The sequence below is a fragment of the Eschscholzia californica genome, unplaced genomic scaffold (genome assembly GCF_041429995.1).
Source record: "Eschscholzia californica isolate CP2 unplaced genomic scaffold, dmEscCali1.0.p SCAF_1, whole genome shotgun sequence".
NCBI classification, from domain to species: Eukaryota; Viridiplantae; Streptophyta; class Magnoliopsida; order Ranunculales; family Papaveraceae; genus Eschscholzia; species Eschscholzia californica.
Genome location: NW_028238198.1, coordinates 3,796,982 through 3,813,987, shown reverse-complemented (window position 1 = coordinate 3,813,987; position 17,006 = coordinate 3,796,982). Strand labels below are relative to the sequence as shown.

The 17,006-nt window shown below is 37.3% G+C and overlaps 1 protein-coding gene across 3 annotated transcripts; it reads right to left on the bottom strand.

Moving 5' to 3' along the window:
• Nucleotides 1-326: 326 nt before the first annotated feature.
• Nucleotides 327-14,858, bottom strand: LOC147563349 (uncharacterized). Of its 3 annotated transcripts, none has more exons than XR_015223835.1 (3): nucleotides 13,231-14,721; nucleotides 10,920-10,976; nucleotides 327-3,109 (listed from the first exon to the last, which is right to left on the bottom strand). XR_015223835.1 is itself a non-coding variant. In XM_086636871.1 (3 exons), exons 1-2 carry the CDS (start codon nucleotides 13,086-13,088, stop codon nucleotides 11,166-11,168), a joined length of 1,722 nt encoding a protein of 573 aa, XP_086492997.1. In that variant the 5' UTR covers nucleotides 13,089-14,721; the 3' UTR covers nucleotides 2,237-3,109; nucleotides 10,920-11,165. The 3 variants fall into 3 exon arrangements, 2 of the variants coding, with proteins under 2 accessions (XP_086492989.1, XP_086492997.1); XM_086636871.1 differs by having other exon boundaries at nucleotides 2,237-3,109; nucleotides 10,920-11,380; nucleotides 11,582-14,721; XM_086636863.1 differs by having other exon boundaries at nucleotides 1,410-3,109; nucleotides 10,920-14,858.
• Nucleotides 14,859-17,006: the final 2,148 nt, after the last annotated feature.

Genomic DNA, 17,006 nt, shown 5'->3' with positions numbered 1-17,006 from the left:
TTAACAAGTAACTATATGACATATGCTTGACATAAGACATGAAACAAGTTTAACCGACTAACCTAACATGATAGAGATATCAAACATACTAATCTAATCAAACAAACAAATAAATAAACATATCAAGATTTCATCATAATCTTCAACAAGAGGTTTAGCTAGACATGGAGAAATTCTTGAATTCAAGCACAATTGAGAGTGTGATTAACATTATAAACACCATAAAATCCATAATCATACTCACTTTATTTTAATTTCTCTCTCTCTCTAGAGTGTATGTAGCAAGAACAACTAGTAATCAAGCTTTAGAAGGACTATTTATAAACTTTGAATCAAGAATGAGAGTAGTTATTCATAAAGATAATCAAATCAAAGCATAATAACATGAATCACTCATATTAAGTACTTTATCTCTCTAAAATTCATCACAAGCAAGTTCAAATAACTCAATACAACCTTAAGAATAGCTTAAAAAACCTTAGAAATCAAAAGAAGAAGAAGATACAAACAAAGGAATTCAAGGGAAGCAAGAGGGGTGTTTGGACGATCAAACCCTATGCAAAACAAGCTTTCCCACGCCATTAATGGGCTGAAAAAGCTGCTGGCCGAGCTGGGTAGCCATGGCCAAGAGCACCAAAGCATAGCCAACCCATTCTTCACCTTCTCTACCTTCTTTGTTTCACTTCCTTTTGATTTCTTCTTGTTTTCCCTCTCTAGATCTTTAAATCTCCATGAACCCTAGCCTCCATTATCATTTTCTCTCTCTAAAGTTCAGCACATAAGCAAGAAGATGAAGTCTAGAGACCAAGTTAGGGCATTAATTTCTATTTCCTACCCCCAAAAGACCACTTTGCCCTTCCTTAGTAGTTATAGTCACTCCATTGTCTAGCTTGACTTCTTCAAGTTATTTTGACTCATTCAATGACTCCATTTCATTTTAACTTGAATAATGGGCTCTCTAACTTGACCAAAGGGTGCAAATGACAATTTTGCCCTTGTCTCCTAACTTGCTCATTTCTTATGCTTTTCATCTCTTGTCTTCACCAAAGTGATAATCATGTTCCAAAGACTTCATAGACTTTCTCAAATTATATTTTGACCCTCTTAGATGCAAATGACCATAATACCCTTGGTGAGTCTTTATCTCCTTACTTGCTCCCTTTTGCTCTTAGACTTTAAGGACCTTTTCTTAGATTCTTTTAAGTGCTTTTGACTCTTCTAGGGTCTCCTTAGCTCATTTCCTTGCATAGTTCTTTTATGGTACCTTGTCAAGAATATAAACATATCTTATTAGAATTGAAGCATAAAATGGACTAATTCATCTAAGTTAAGTGACCTAAATGTGATGTTTTCACATCACATCAAACATCCCCAAACTTAGGCTTTGCTTGTCCTCAAGCAAACAATAGAAAATTACACAACAAAGCAAAAAATCTAACTCACTTTCGGAGGAATCCCGGTTGCATTTAGCCTATGCAACAAGCCTTTAAACCCTTAGGTTACCCCTAAAGGACGAGTTTTGTCTCGTGAGGGTTTCTAGTGAATACACCCACAAAGTTCTAAATTTCCAAGGGATATAAGAGCTCAACTATCGATGCAAATAAGGTGATGATCAACAAGTGAGAGATTTAAATATGTCAAACATATGAATCAAACCGATAAATACAAAAGCATGCTAAGAGTCTCCTCACTAATAGTTTTATACTCAAATGCAAGTATTCCATCATCATGAGCATCATCCAAGTCTAAAGTAACAAAACCTTGTTTCCTATCATAGCACATTTTGCCTCGACTTTGGCCTCACGGTTATACGCTCTTAAACATGAAATCACTCAAAAACGAATTATAATGGTTTACTCTCATATGTGAGCATGGAATAAAGTAAACTCAACATATACAAAAATTAAATGAGGATATCAAGTTCTAAAATGAAATGATCTCTTAGGAATGAAAATAACCACTAACGGAATGGGGAAGCTCACTCACCCTTCTCACCCACTCTACCCTCTAATAATGCCTCCTAAAGGTAAACGGATACAAGTGATGGAATGGAAGATGATGAAATCCCGAGAATGTCGACGCCTTCAATGATAAAAGAACACTCAAACCACCTTTAACTTGACTTTTTGCATTGAATACTTTATTTATTCCAAACACTTACATAAACACTCAAAAGTTCACATGAACTTTTACACAAAAACAACTTTCTTTCTTTTTATTTTTCTTTTTTCTTTTTCTTTTTTTTTTTCTTTTCTTTTTTCTTTTTCTTTTCACTTTTTTACACACATAACCAAACACCAAACACAAAAGTACAAACTAGTATTCTCAACAAATCACTTTTACTTTCACACTTTGCTTTCACATTATTTCTTCTTTACTTTTCATGTCTTCATTCTCGGGAGTAGTATGATGAATGGATGGTGGAGTATCTGTTTCCCTAAAGTTGACACTATTATCGGGTTTCATGGACTACAAGAGTAAGGTTTATTCGCTATCCTGATGTCATTCCTAGTGGCTAAGGAAGTTGAGCTCATGAGATCGTCTAAGCTCTTTGGGAAGTTGCGAAATTGAGTAGCTCTTCATTCTACTCGGAGTTAGCGCGGAAGAGTACACTCAAAAGCAATAGAAAGGCTCAGATATCTCACATGGGTTTAAGTCTCCACTAATGACTATTTTAGGTCACTTAGAAGTGTTCCTTCTTCCTTAAGATGATACTCACATGATAGCACACGAACACTAAAGGACTTAACATTCATGAAAAGACTAAGAGCATGCATAAGATTTATCGAGAAAGACACACATGCATCAACATACTTAAGAATACCACTAGAGTCATACCAAATCTACCCAAAAAATTTTCAAATTTGGTCGAATTTTTGAACTCTCTAATCTTTTGAAATCCAAGGTCATGAGGCCAAAATGTCATATCCCCATCCCCAAACTTAAAACTAACATTGTCCTCAATGTTATAAGCATATACTCACCAAAAGATAAGAGGTATAATATGTTAAAGAGAAGAGTGGAAGGATATTACCATAGCCGGAGGAGATAAAGAGTGCTACTACCAAGACTTATGTATTCGAGTTCCAAGTTGATAATAAATCCACCACTGATGGGCCTAGAAAGTTTCCTAAATAGGTCACCGCCCGCAAGTATACGGGCGTCAAGTAATAGTTCCGGTAAGACCGGTTCGTTCCTCAGAGACTAGTTGAATCTATTCTAAAACTAGGAAGTAATAGGATTTTAAAATGATTTGGTTTTGGTTTTGAAATGAATAAAATATTAAAAATAAATTTACGAAAAGAAAATAATTACAAATGATACAAGGAATTCAGGAAATGGGGGAGAAACCTAAGGTTGTCGAATCCGTCCTTATAATAATTCTAACAATGATTCATTATGATTTAATTAATTAACAAATTCTTTATATAACTCAGATTCTAGTCCATGAATGGTCTAAAAATCCGGAAGATTTTATCATGAAAAGCAATAAAAACATTAATAAATCATATCGATAAAATTACTTATGAAGAACTTCATCTAAAACCCTAGATAGAGAATTAGTTACTCATGGACATTAAATAAAAGAAATTGGAAAATAAAGTAAAGAGAGGGAGAAGAAAACTTAACTTTTTCGCTATTTCAGAATCAAACAGGGCCTTAGGGAAAGATTTTCCTTCTGTTTTCCCAAAATTCTGCCAAACAGACCCTTAGGGAAAACGAATTTCTCGTCTTACCGGAAACGGTTTCCCTGTGAGAAAATTATTTTCTCACCTTCTTCAACTCTCTTTCTCTCTCTCTAACTTTCTGTTTTTATCTTTCTCTAGTTGCTCTTTATGTTTTCTCTTTCTCACTAATACAAACAGTAAAGTAAGAATAAGAAGAATAACAAAATCAATCCGAGAACAACTTCTTTCTGTAATTTCTCTCTCTCTCTCTCTACAATCTCTCTCTCTCTACAATTTCTTTCTCTCTTTCTGTAATCTCCCTCTCTCTCACCAAGAAGAAGGAACAAAAAAAAGAATAAAAGAAAAAAAACAGATTGAGATGATAATGGTGTAATGTCTTCTTAATTCTCAGCCGAGAGATAATGATTTCTGCTCAAAACCGAGTGTTCTCTACATCACTCTCTCTAATATATTCAGTTTTGGTTGAGCTACTAGAGGAAGACCCCCCAGTCGAGAAGATGATGCTATAACCGTCCCCTCCAAAACCGAGCTCTCGGGTTTTTGACTGTTAATGGCCGAGCTCCTCTTCTCAGCCCTGGAGAGATGTTGATCTTTGACCCCCCAACCGAGATGCCCTCTACTAAACTCTCTGTCACTCTATATAGAAGAAGAACCATCGAAATCCCTCTTTCTATCTTGTGAGAAAATCATCTCTAATCTTCTTTCCATACTCGGATTGATCCCCAATCCATCTTCAACAGCCCTCTTTCCTTCTTTCTTTCTTTCCTTTCTTCTCTCTTTCCTTTCTTCTCTCTCCCAGTATCTTTCTTTCCTTCCTTCTCTTCTCGGTTATAAGAGAGTGGTTGAGAGAGTGAGAGGAAAGGAAAGATTTTTCCCAAGATTTTGGGATCAAGCCGTGTGAGAAGATTTGGTGCATAGCGGTGTATCGGGTTAAACTGCATCAAAGTGTGAAGGCCGTCAGACAGATTTGTTCTTGCGTGTCGCCTAGGGATCAATGGATTTTCCCGGGACCATGGGAGTATAATGCGTAGCAATGCACTGAATCAGCGCTTGGACTGATTCCCGAAATATCCCAACTGCCCACCAGTGTACCAAGAATTTGTCCCTCACTGCCAGATTGTTCGCCACGTGTCACTGACCACCATATGTCGGGCATTTGGTCAACTTATTTTGACTCAACTTTGACTTACTCTATTTTCCTTGTTCGGGCTCCGATTTGACTTCCGTCTTCGCCCACGAGTTCGTCTTGGAGTCTAGTTTCACATGAGAACTAATATTGACCAGAATACCCTTGTCATTAAAATGACCAAAATGCCCCTCAAGTATGTCTTTATCACGAAGTTTTCGCATCGAACTCCGTAAATGAGACCTGAGAAAGAAAATCAAATAATTCATCAGAGTAACCGCTCGAGCTGGACTAACTAACCCAAATTAAGAGATTCAGATGGGACATTTTCATGTCTCATCAAACATCCCCAAACTTAGATTTTGCTAGTCCTCGAGCAAAACAGAAAAATAAAACTAAACTTACCTCACCACTTTCGTAGGGAATCACGATTGCACTTAGCACGTGCAACAAGCCGTTAAACCTCTAAATTACCCTAGAGGACGAGTTTTGTCTCGTGAGGGTTTCCAGTGAATATACCGACAAAATTCAAAAATTTCAAAAATGCAGAAGGGTCTAAATATGATGTGGACTAAAACTGTTTATCCGGTAGACTTTCGAAAGTTAATAGAAATGAAATCTAAGTCAATCAAACCATACAAACGCTAAAAATCTCTTCACTAGTAATCAAGACTCGAAGTGCACGTGACCAGCCAATATGAATATCATTTCGGTTTAGAACAGACAAGACTTTGATTACCCTCTCAATACATTTCGCCTCGACTACTGCCTCATGGTCATACACTCAAAAATTTAAGTCACTCAGAAATGGTTCACTCAATGTGAGAGTATGAGTGTGACAGAAACTCAACACATTACAAAAGATGGACTAAAAGTTTGGTGAACGACTGATCTCATAGAAAGGAAACAACCACTAATATGGAATGGGGAAGCTTACCAACTCTTCTCACCTGATATACTTTTTAACAATGCTTCCTAGAGGTCGATAGACACTAGTGATGATATGACTAGAACTCCTGAGAACTCGACGTCTTCAAATCTTCAAGAACTACTTCAAGGGATCAACAAAAACAACTAAACAAACACTTTCTTTTTTTTTCTATTTCTATTTTCTTTTTTCTTTTTCTTTTTTTCTCTTTTTCTCTTTTTTTTTTTTTTTTTTTTTTTTTTTTTTTTTTTCTTTTTCTTGGTACTTCTCTGGTAATCAAACACAAATAGGACTTTCTTCACATTATTCTTTCCTTGGGTAAAATTCTCTTCATTTTGCTTCATGCCTTATTCTCAGGGTTCTAACAAATGGATTTCTATCTTCCTCTAGTTGACACTGTTTTCAAGTTTCCAGACTACAAGGGAAAGGTTCACTTCCTGATGACATCCCTAGTGGTTGTAAAATTTGAACTCAGGAGATCAAATGAGTTCGTTTAAACATTGCGAGGTTGAGTAGCTCTTCACTCTACTCGGAATTAGCTCAGAAGAGATCACTCAAAACAACAAGAAAGGCTCAGAATCTCACATAGGTTAAGTCTCCGCTAATGATCGATTAAGTTCTCTCAGAAAAGTCAACTCTTCACCTATCTAACGCTCACATGGCTAGTGCACAGACAACTTCAAGACTCGAAATTCGTGGAAAAACCTTTAGCAAAAGTATAGTACAACCAGCTAGACTCTATGACCATTAACAAGAAAAAACAACTAGACTCACATTTTCAGTCCAAAAATTTAAAATTTTGAAAAATTTTGAACCCTTTTGAATTTTTGAAATAAGGACTTAGCAAAAATTCATTCCCCTATCCCCAAACTTAAACCGAACATTGTCCTCAATGTTCTGAAGACTATGCAAAAAAAATAACAGGGTGAAGGGAAAGATATTACCTGATTCAGAAGTCCTAAGCGTGGGTTGCCTCCCAGAAAGCGCTAAGTTTAACGTCTTCAGCCAGACGAAACAGATGATTCAAAAAAATAGAAAAGATTTAACCTACTGGATTACAGATATGTGATTAACTATAAACCAATATTCGATACATCTGTGAGTCCACCCAGAACACAAATTTTTCAGTAAACGATAGTCTCACATTTTTGTGAATTGCAGAGAGTGCATGTGAGATTATCAAAGAAGAGGGGCAATCCCCAAACTTAGTGGATGCACAGCCCACTAAGTAACTATAAATGCTAGGACCAATGTCTAGAAAGTTATCGAAAGGATCGACATAACAATGAAGGGCCAATATATCCGTCGAAGGCAGAAAGTTATCTGCAAGTTTAGTGGATAGAATATCCACTATTTCCATAGACGTTCTCGAGGAGACATCTGAAGTGTCCCAAAAGGGATCAACAACCGAGTCTGAGACCATGTGAAAGGTCAAACTAGACTCTAAGGGTAAGGCAATATGTTCGGGGACCACGTCAAGGTCCATGGTTTCCTTAGGTAAACAGTCTGACAAACTATCCAACATGTCTCTAGCGTCATTAATGTCCTCAAAGACATCTGCGGCCTCGCATTCATTTATAGTGTCATGCCTTCCTAAGATTTCATCTAAGACTGACTCCTTACAAGTGTCAAATGTCGGAAAGTTCAGAATAGTGTCATTCCCAAACTTGCTCATAGAGCCATCATCCTGGATATCAACGTCTAGTGTAGCCCTATCATGGTGAGGCGACATAGGTGGAGGAAGCAAGACAACAAGGTCATCAGACCTTTCAGGCTCTAGGATATTATCAGTAAATTCATCGACATTTAACTTAGTACTAGGGTTAGACGTATTAACCTCGTCATCGTACCTAGTACCTTCCTGAGTTTGGGGTGGTGAAACCCCTTCCTCGTCGGCGAACAACTGTGACTTAAGCATCTTTACCTGTTGAGTCAAGGACTCAATCTCCTGCGTCGTTTGAGTCGCAAATTGTGACATCATCTCAATAAGACGACTCTTGGACTCTGATCGAGATCTATCTTCAAGAGTCTCCTCATAATAAGGCTCACTAGTGTAATTAAAAGAAGACTCTTGATAAAAACTCCCACCGTACATATTAGGATCATACCTGCCTCTAAAGTCATTGGTCTCAGAATAGTGTGGACTATAAGGTCTCTCATATATATTTGATGTCGGACCATATCCATCACTATTTTGACCATCTCTATACATTTGTCGGTGTTCTCCTAATGTCATACGAGATCGATCAGGTTCTGGTTTACTCCACTCACTAATAGGCTTGTTTCTAGACATTCGTTGATAATCCCCAAATGTCATACCCGGTCGGTTAGGCTCGTCTCTACACATCTGTTGGTACTCTCCTAGGGTCATACCAGTTCGGTTAGGCTCAACTAGCCTATTTCCCTCGTTAAGTCGTTGATAATCTCTTAGAGTCGTACCACGTTGGTTAAGCCAGTCTTTACGCAACTGTTGGTATTCTCTTAAGGTTATATCAGTTCGGTTGATGACGGGTCCCTTTAGATCAAGGTCATCATCATCAACAGGGTACATCCAACCATTAGAAAAATGCGCCATGATGGTCAGGCACGATCACAAGATGGGAATTGACACTTGCAAAAACTACACTTGATTCCTTTCTATTGGTCCATTTTTTTTTATTTTTTTTTAACACGAAAACCGAGGAAGCACTACGAAGATCTTATGAAAAGTACCCACTAACAGGGGATTCGTGGGTGGTCAGAGAAATTACCTCCCGTTCAAGACGGGCGATGACCTTTGTAGACGACCGGGCCACTCTTCCCTCAAGTGTTCGAACCCGAGGCTTCGTTGGATTTTCGGTTACAATTTATAAAAGCCCTCCAATTTAGGGTCAAAACAAAAGAAAGTACTAAAAAGTCTAAGTCTCTCTCTCACCAAAATAAATACAAAAAAATAAAAATAAAAACAGTAAATTTCTTCTTTTGAGGTTCTCCTCCTTGTTGCGCCTCCTCTTCAGCTCCTTAGTGTTCTGCACACCAAAAACAGAGAAGCAAGTCAAAGTATCCAAAATTCAAAACTTACCAAAAATAAAAACTTTCCAAAATTAGAATAAATTTAAAACATAGTCCCCGGCAGCGGCGCCAAAAACTTGATGGGCCTAGAAAGTTTCCTAAATAAGTCACCACCCGCAACTATACGGGCGTCAAGTAATAGTTCCGGTAAGACCGGTTCGTTCCTCAGAGACTAGTTGAATCTATTCTAAAACTAGGAAGTAATAGGATTTTAAAATGATTTGGTTTTGGTTTTGAAATGAATAAAATATTAAAAATAAATTTACGAAAAGAAAATAATTACAAATGATACAAGGAATTCAGGAAATGGGGGAGAAACCTAAGGTTGTCGAATCCGTCCTTATAATAATTCTAACAATGATTCATTATGATTTAATTAAATAACAAATTCTTTATATAACTCAGATTCTAGTCCATGAATGGTCTAAAAATCCGGAAGATTTTATCATGAAAAGCAATAAAAATATTAATAAATCGTATCGATAAAATTACTTATGAAGAACTTCATCTAAAACCCTAGATAGAGAATTAGTTACTCATGGACATTAAATAAAAGAAATTGGAAAATAAAGTAAAGAGCGGGAGAAGAAAACTTAACTTTTTCGCTATTTCAGAACCAAACAGGGCCTTAGGGAAAGATTTTCCTTCTGTTTTCCCAAAATTCTGCCAAACAGACCCTCAGGGAAAACGAATTTCTCGTCTTCCCGGAAACGGTTTCCCTGTGAGAAAATTATTTTCTCACCTTCTTCAACTCTCTTTCTCTCTCTAACTTTCTGTTTTTATCTTTCTCTAGTTGCTCTTTATGTTTTCTCTTTCTCACTAATACAAACAGTAAAGTAAGAATAAGAAGAATAACAAAATCAATCCGAGAACAACTTCTTTCTGTAATTTCTCTCTCTCTCTCTCTACAATCTCTCTCTCTCTACAATTTCTTTCTCTCTTTCTGTAATCTCCCTCTCTCTCACCAAGAAGAAGGAACAAAAAAAAGAATAAAAGAAAAAAAACAGATTGAGATGATAATGGTGTAATGTCTTCTTAATTCTCAGCCGAGAGATAATGATTTCTGCTCAAAACCGAGTGTTCTCTACATCACTCTCTCTAATATATTCAGTTTTGGTTGAGCTACTAGAGGAAGACCCCCCAGTCGAGAAGATGATGCTATAACCGTCCCCTCCAAAACCGAGCTCTCGGGTTTTTGACTGTTAATGGCCGAGCTCCTCTTCTCAGCCGTGGAGAGATGTTGATCTTTGACCCCCCAACCGAGATGCCCTCTACTAAACTCTCTGTCACTCTATATAGAAGAAGAACCATCGAAATCCCTCTTTCTATCTTGTGAGGAAATCATCTCTAATCTTCTTTCCATACTCGGATTGATCCCCAATCCATCTTCAACAGCCCTCTTTCCTTCTTTCTTTCTTTCCTTTCTTCTCTCTTTCCTTTCTTCTCTCTCCCAGTATCTTTCTTTCCTTCCTTCTCTTCTCGGTTATAAGAGAGTGGTTGAGAGAGTGAGAGGAAAGGAAAGATTTTTCCCAAAATTTTGGGATCAAGCCGTGTGAGAAGATTTGGTGCATAGCGGTGTATCGGGTTAAACTGCATCAAAGTGTGAAGGCCGTCAGACAGATTTGTTCTTGCGTGTCGCCTAGGGATCACTGGATTTTCCCGGGACCATGGGAGTATAATGCGTAGCAATGCACTGAATCAGCGCTTGGACTGATTCCCGAAATATCCCAACTGCCCACCAGTGTACCAAGAATTTGTCCCTCACCGCCAGATTGTTCGCCACGTGTCACTGACCACCATATGTCGGGCATTTGGTCAACTTATTTTGACTCAACTTTGACTTACTCTATTTTCCTTGTTCGGGCTCCGATTTGACTTCCGTCTTCGCCCACGAGTTCGTCTTGGAGTCTAGTTTCACATGAGAACTAATATTGACCAGAATACCCTTGTCATTAAAATGACCAAAATGCCCCTCAAGTATGTCTTTATCACGAAGTTTTCGCATCGAACTCCGTAAATGAGACCTGAGAAAGAAAATCAAATAATTCATCAGAGTAACCGCTCGAGCTGGACTAACTAACCCAAATTAAGAGATTCAGATGGGACATTTTCATGTCTCATCAACCGCCATCCCCAAACTTGGAACGAACCACGTCTCAAAAGTATACAAAGCGAGACACTCCTAACACATCAAGAAATAGCATAAGAATGAAACATAAGCATGACTATATAAAAATGACCACTCACGCAGGATCACTCGATTGCATCAAGCTATGCAACTAGCCTTTGAGTCTCTCGTATGCACGATAGCACGAGTTTTGTCTCGTGGAGGGTTTTCAGAGATGCTACCCACAAACATCAAGGTCCCACCTCAATAGACCAACCAATCATATAACAAAAGACGAAAGGTTTGAGGGTCTTCCCAAAGAAAAGATGTAACCGGTAAGAACCGTCTCACAACAATGTAATGGCATTGGTACATAAGTGAGACGGTAAAAAATAAAAGGTAATCCCCAAACTTGGATGATGACAATGCAACAAAGTTTGATATACTAACAGGGAAAACATGCATTTCACTAAAAGGATCTACATATGTATGAGATATTGGTTGAGATGTCGAACTAAAACCTAAGGGGTTGCCCATAAGGCTTAAGACTAAGTCAGAAGTTTCCTTAAGTGAGGGTTCAACCAATCCTTTAAACATTATTCTTGTCTCGATATCATATGTGTCCTTAGGGAAATCTATACCCCCGCTCAAGAGGGCATCCACATCTCGTCCATCTTTACTAGCTACAAAGGTCTCAGGTAAAAAACTAGTCATGTCATTATGATTCTCCTGAGCACTAGTAGTATTGTCCCTCTTAACTATCAATGCAAGCAAATTCATATCACGAGTAAGGAACAATTGTTTATGAAAAGCGGAATGAAGTTCATCAACTAGTTCAGACTCAGATTTCGACTTTAAAACCTCGTTATGTCCATCTCCTCTCTCAGAATTTGTACGATCCTCGGGTATGTCTACCTTCATAGGAGTATCCAATCTAATCATTTCATCACTTCCAAGAATGAAGTTGGACTTAACATTAGCACTAGGTGTATTACCCTCACCTATACCCTTGAGATCTGTTGGAGTTTGCGGTTGTGAAACCCTTTTCTCGATGTCTTTCAATTTTTCCTCCATCTCTTTAAGGGCGTGCAAGGTGTTTTGGCTAATCTGAGTTTCTGCCTCACAAAATGATTTCGAAACATCTTCAAGAGTCCTCTCATGATGAGACGCATAAGAACTAACTAAGGGCTCTTGAAGATTCTCATAATCATTGGTAAAGACATCACTCCTCGAACCTACGGGCTTCATATGAGTGTTTACGACATTTGTGCATCCTAGCGAGACATCTCGACAAAGAGAAATAGTAGGGCATTTACTCGCTAAGTGTTCTCGACTTGCACAAATGCTACAGACACTATCAATCGCTAAATCACCATCATGCATATCTATAAATTCTTTCCGAGCCATGTAGGCAATTTTATCTTCTACTTCCCTGTTCTCCTTTAAAAAGCATATGCCTCCTTTTGAGTAATGGTTTCCTTCGGCTCTATCTCCGTCACTCTTAACGGGTGTGTCCCAATCTTGGGTCTTCTCCGTTAAGAGGTCGAGATACTCCCAAGCCTCATTAGGATTTTTACTCATAAACCCTCCGTTGCACATCACTTCCACGAAGTGTTTCATTTTGGAGGTCAAGCCATCGTAAAAGAACCCGATGACCCTCCATATTTCATAGTTATGATGTGGACATGCGAGAAGGAGGTCTTTAAATCTCTCCCAACACCCAAAGAAGGTCTCCTCTTTGTGTTGCTCAAAATTCATAATTTCTCTTCTTAAGGTGTTGGTTCGATGGATTGGGAAAAACTTTTTCAAAAACGCCCTAGTCATCTCATCCCAACTTCTTATAGTCCTAGGCCTTAGAGAATGAAACCATATCTTTGACTTTTCTTTTAATGATAATGGAAATAGTTTGAGCTTAACGACTTCCTCAAGTACTCCATTGATTGGGAGTATCGAGCAAATCTCATCGAACTCTCTCAAATGAAAATATGGATCTTCATTCTCTAGGCCTCGAAATATAGGAAGTAATGGAATAATCTCAGGGTCTATGTCTAAATCACACTCATTACTCGGAAATATGATGCATGAAGGTATGCTAGCCATGTTAGGTTCAAGGTAGTCTCTAAGACTTCTAAGCGGTCGATGAACCTCACACCCATCATTCCAACTATCATTCCCATAAACATCCATTGAAGCACAATTAAAGCAAAATGCAAGCAATCACAAGTGTTCAATTCAACTACTACTATCAATAATAGACAAGATGCAAATGCACTTAAGCCGCTCAAATAGTTAAAGGTTAGGGAACGATACTAGAGGTGGTGTTTGTTACCATAATTTGATCCTTTTCCCTTTTCTTGTGTCTCCCTTTATATCCCCAAACTTGTTAACTTTCGTCCTTTAAAGCTCCTTGGATGAGTACCTTAGAGAAAATCAAAAAAATTAAGAAGAAACTATGGAAATAAACAAAGAAAACGTCTAAGTAAACAAATAACACCAAACTAATGAACAACACGACAAACGATATTCAAACTACTAGACCTATCCCCGGCAGCGGCGCCAAAAACTTGATGCACCCGAAAGGTTGCACACCCAAGCGGAGGTATCAAGTAGTAACCCGGTAAAGCCGGGGTCGATCCAAGGATAGGTTGGTAACTCAGATATCGAAGGATCTTATCCACCGATTTAGATGTCAAAGGCTAACTTAGACAAAAAAATAGAAACAAATAAAGTAAAGAGGGGGGGTTTTAATTAGGCATTGACAAGAAAGAAATAGAAGAGAAATAAGTAAACTTGAACTATTAACTAAAGATTCTTGGGAGGCTAGGGTTTTATTCTAAATATGAGGGAGGTTAAGGATTCGGGAATCCATCGAGATATATTTGCGTAGATGCTTGTTTGGGTCGATTCTCAAGTTTGAGTCTTCTCGACTCTAAATTAGATGCTCTAAGTGCTAGATATACCTAATGGTCATAACTAGTCAAAGGGTCATCATATTCCATTAACATCGAGTCTAGATCGGAAAGATCGATTAACAAGTAACTATATGACATATGCTTGACATAAGACATGAAACAAGTTTAACCGACTAACCTAACATGATAGAGATATCAAACATACTAATCTAATCAAACAAACAAATAAATAAACATATCAAGATTTCATCATAATCCTCAACAAGAGGTTTAGCTAGACATGGAGAAATTCTTGAATTCAAGCACAATTGAGAGTGTGATTAACATTATAAACACCATAAAATCCATAATCATACTCACTTTATTTTAATTTCTCTCTCTCTCTAGGGTGTATGTAGCAAGAACAACTAGTAATCAAGCTTTAGAAGGACTATTTATAAACTTTGAATCAAGAATGAGAGTAGTTATTCATAAAGATAATCAAATCAAAGCATAATAACATGAATCACTCATATTAAGTACTTTATCTCTCTAAAATTCATCACAAGCAAGTTCAAATAACTCAATACAACCTTAAGAATAGCTTAAAAAACCTTAGAAATCAAAAGAAGAAGAAGATACAAACAAAGGAATTCAAGGGAAGCAAGAGGGGTGTTTGGACGATCAAACCCTATGCAAAACAAGCTTTCCCACGCCATTAATGGGCTGAAAAAGCTGCTGGCCGAGCTGGGTAGCCATGGCCAAGAGCACCAAAGCATAGCCAACCCATTCTTCACCTTCTCTACCTTCTTTGTTTCACTTCCTTTTGATTTCTTCTTGTTTTCCCTCTCTAGATCTTTAAATCTCCATGAACCCTAGCCTCCATTATCATTTTCTCTCTCTAAAGTTCAGCACATAAGCAAGAAGATGAAGTCTAGAGACCAAGTTAGGGCATTAATTTCTATTTCCTACCCCCAAAAGACCACTTTGCCCTTCCTTAGTAGTTATAGTCACTCCATTGTCTAGCTTGACTTCTTCAAGTTATTTTGACTCATTCAATGACTCCATTTCATTTTAACTTGAATAATGGGCTCTCTAACTTGACCAAAGGGTGCAAATGACAATTTTGCCCTTGTCTCCTAACTTGCTCATTTCTTATGCTTTTCATCTCTTGTCTTCACCAAAGTGATAATCATGTTCCAAAGACTTCATAGACTTTCTCAAATTATATTTTGACCCTCTTAGATGCAAATGACCATAATACCCTTGGTGAGTCTTTATCTCCTTACTTGCTCCCTTTTGCTCTTAGACTTTAAGGACCTTTTCTTAGATTCTTTTAAGTGCTTTTGACTCTTCTAGGGTCTCCTTAGCTCATTTCCTTGCATAGTTCTTTTATGGTACCTTGTCATGAATATAAACATATCTTATTAGAATTGAAGCATAAAATGGACTAATTCATCTAAGTTAAGTGACCTAAATGTGATGTTTTCACATCACATCATCTATTTAAGATGAATGTAATGACTGTTATTCCTAAGATTAATAAAATTAATAATTCCGCTTATATTGTTGATTCTTGTATTGAGTGTCATGAGAGGTTAGGACATGTTAATTACGATTCTTTAAGAAGATTAATTAACATGGACCTTATACCTAAATTCGATTTAAATTTCAATCATACATGTGAAGTTTGTGTCGAATCTAAAATGACTAAGTCGTCTTTCTGTTCAATTGAAAGAGACACAAAATCGTTAGAACTGATACATAGTGATATATGTGACTTAAAAACGGCTCAAACAAGAGGCGGGGAAAAAAAATACTTCGTCACGTTTATAGATGATAGTACTAGATATTGTCATGTTTACTTGTTAAGAAGTAAAGATGAAGCCGTAGAAAAGTTTAAAATATATAAGAGTGAAGTTGAGAATCAACTCGATAAAAAGATCAAAACTTTACGAAGTGGTAGAGGTGGTGAATATGAATTACCATTTGCTAATATTTGTGCCGAAAGTGGTATTATCCATCAAACAATAGCTCCTTATTCGCCTCAGCAAAATGAAGTCGCTGAAAGAAAAAATCGATCTTTAAAAGAAATGATGAATGCATTACTTATAAGTTTGGGATTACCCCAAAATTTGTGGGGGGGGGGGGGGGGGGGGGAAGCTTTGCTTTCAGCAAACTATATATTGAACACGTTGCCTCATAAGAAAAAGGATATAACTCCTTATGAGTTATGGAAAGGAAAAAAGTTTTCTTATAAATATCTTAAAGTGTGGGGGTGTTTAGCAAAAGTGGTGATTCCTACACCAACAAAGGTCAAAACTGGACCAAAAACTATAGATTGTATTTTCATAGAATATGCACATAATAGTAGTGCATACCGGTTTCTCATACATAAATCTGAAATTCAAGACTCACATGTTAATATGGTAATGGAATCAAGAAATGCTACATTTTTTAACACATATTTCCATGTAAATTAGACGATGAGAAAAATTCTCAAAAGAGGAAATTTGAGAATATTAGTAACGATGAAAATACAAACAAAGATGATATAAAGAATGTGGTTCAGGAACAACAAGCAGGAGGAAATAAAGAGGAACCCCGAAGAGGCAAGAGACAAAAAATTGCCAGAACATACGGTCCTGATTGTGTCACATATTTATTAGAACAAGAGCCTCAAACATACAAAGAAGCCATGTCTTCTCCTGAATCTCAATTCTGGAGAGAGGTCATAAATAGCAAAATTGAGTCTATCCTTCAGAACCATACATGAGAGTTAGTAGATCTTCCACCGGGGTGTAAACCATTGGGTTATAAAAGGATTTTTAAGAGAAAATTAAAAACGGATGGTGCTATAGACAAGTACAAAGCAAGGCTTGTCGCAAAAGGATTAGACTATTTTGATACATATTCTCCTGTTACGAGAATCACATCAATTCGAGTGCTAATTGCTATAACAGGTCTATATAGTTTAGAAATACATCAAATGGATCTTAAAACAACTTTCTTGAACGGTGAATTAGAAGAAAAAATTATATAGAACAACCAGAATGGTTTATAGTACCCGGTCAAGAAAAGAAAGTTTGTAAATTAGTAAGATCAAATTGTATGGGCTAAAGCAAGCAACAAACAGTGGCATGAAAAATTCGACAAACCCATGTTGTCAAATGGTTTTAGTATTAATGAGTGTGACAAATGTGTCTACACTAAA

Bases quoted from the DNA above. Each gene is read 5' to 3' on its own strand.
- LOC147563349 (XM_086636863.1), bottom strand. From the start codon at position 13,088: ATGGATGTTTATGGGAATGATAGTTGGAATGATGGGTGTGAGGTTCAT.